At 35.7% G+C, this 1,803-nt stretch overlaps 1 protein-coding gene across 2 annotated transcripts in view; it reads left to right on the forward strand.

The window, feature by feature from the left end:
* dhx37 (DEAH (Asp-Glu-Ala-His) box polypeptide 37) overlaps positions 1 to 1,803 on the forward strand; it is a 22,511-nt gene that overhangs the window by 13,970 nt on the left and 6,738 nt on the right. For both annotated transcript variants that reach the window (XM_016520464.1, XM_016520465.1), the window contains 3 exons: positions 578 to 810; positions 914 to 1,025; positions 1,113 to 1,219. In XM_016520464.1, the coding sequence (XP_016375950.1) occupies positions 578 to 810; positions 914 to 1,025; positions 1,113 to 1,219 (452 nt within the window). The remainder of the gene's footprint in view (positions 1 to 577; positions 811 to 913; positions 1,026 to 1,112; positions 1,220 to 1,803) is intronic.

Below are 1,803 nucleotides of genomic sequence, written 5' to 3' on the forward strand. Positions count from 1 at the left end.
TTTTATTTTGGATGCGATTAATCGTTTGACAGCACTAATTTAAATAAATATATATATATATATATATTGATTTACTTTAACATTAAGCAATAGAAATTATAAATAATTTTTGGAGTACAATGATGACTTTTTAACAATTTCTTGTGATTTTTATTTGGCCATAATAACAGAAAAGCTTGGCTATAATATAATACTACTTTGGATTACTTCTATTACTACTATTCCTTTGACCTACTTTCTATTTTCTGACATTTTGCAAAATTACAAATTCTTGTAAAAAAAGTATTTTTGATTATTAAGCTCTGAAATGAATGAAAGAATTCATTTCTTTATAAAGCACAAATAACCAACAGTGGTTGAATGCTGTACAGAACCAAGTTCAACATTTAAAAAAAAATATTAATAAAAAATAATCAATATGGATGATGATGTATAAATGCCCATTGATGAATAATGGTAAAATGCTGCCAAATGTACTAGCATTAGATGGACCTCAACCCTCAGACGTGTAAAAATGAAAACATTTGTTACAGTTATTGTAGTATTCAGCTCGTTTAGTTGTGTTGTGTGTGTTCAGGTTTTCCGTCCTCCTCCCGCTGGAGCGCGTCTGTGCGTCGTTGCGACCAACGTGGCCGAGACGTCCCTGACAATCCCCGGCATCAAGTATGTGGTGGACTGCGGTCGAGTGAAGAAGAGGTTTTATGACAGAGTGACAGGCGTCTCCTCCTTTAAGGTCACCTGGATCTCACAGGCTTCAGCCAATCAGAGGGCAGGAAGGGCGGGCAGAACAGAGCCAGGCCACTGCTATAGGTCAGAATTTGACCATTGTTGTATTATGGAGGAATCTGAACGAGAGGAAGATCTGGAAGCGTGTGATTTTAAAGTGACTTAATATTTGTGTATGTGTGTGTAGGCTCTATTCGTCCGCTGTGTTTGGAGATTTTAGTTTGTTTTCAGAGGCTGAAATCACACGGCGTCCCGTCGATGACCTCGTTCTTCAGATGAAAGACCTCAACATTGAAAAGGTTTCCTTTCATCATGAAATTAAAAAGACACATGACAGCATGACAGGTTATGGTTTGGTCTTATTTATATATTTTGCGTGTGTTTAGGTTGTGAATTTCCCGTTCCCGACTCCTCCCTCATCCGAGGTTCTGATCTCTGCCGAACAGCTCCTGATCTCTCTGGGAGCGCTGGAGGAACCGCCTCGACGCGGACGGTACGGCCCTTTTCTCCTCTCTTTTATTCATCCTTCATTAGTTCCTCTAACTGATCCATTTTATGTGCTGAAAGTGAAGTGAAAGGAAATTTCAACAAGCAATTAGACTGACATGTTTGCTTTTATTAAAGATATACACTGGTGTATGAAAAATACCCAATTAAAATGTAATCAAATTTTATAGTTTTAAATATGCACACATTTGCATATGTGGGATAAACTCACAGAAATGTCACAGCATTTCTGTGTACCGGTATGCAATGTAAAATATTGACATTATGCCTTGTCTTATTAAATATGCACATATTTGCAAATTATTACAAAATACGTGATATAAACTATTACTTTATTACTGTCATGGTTATTAATTTCTTTAATGTATAAAATATTTATATATTTATTGTAATGTGTTCATGTAAGAAAATGGTTAATAAACACATGAATATGAACTACAGGACCCATAACATTTTGTAGTTATTTAGACCAGTGTTTCCCAACCGGGTTGCCGTCTGTCCAGAGCAGGCGTGCCGTGTAAAAAATAATTTTTTAATATTTTTAAATTGCTAAAATGTTCAAAAAAGCAT

This window comes from Sinocyclocheilus rhinocerous, unplaced genomic scaffold (genome assembly GCF_001515625.1).
Source record: "Sinocyclocheilus rhinocerous isolate Xijiao unplaced genomic scaffold, SAMN03320098_v1.1 scaffold990, whole genome shotgun sequence".
Taxonomy (NCBI): domain Eukaryota; kingdom Metazoa; phylum Chordata; class Actinopteri; order Cypriniformes; family Cyprinidae; genus Sinocyclocheilus; species Sinocyclocheilus rhinocerous.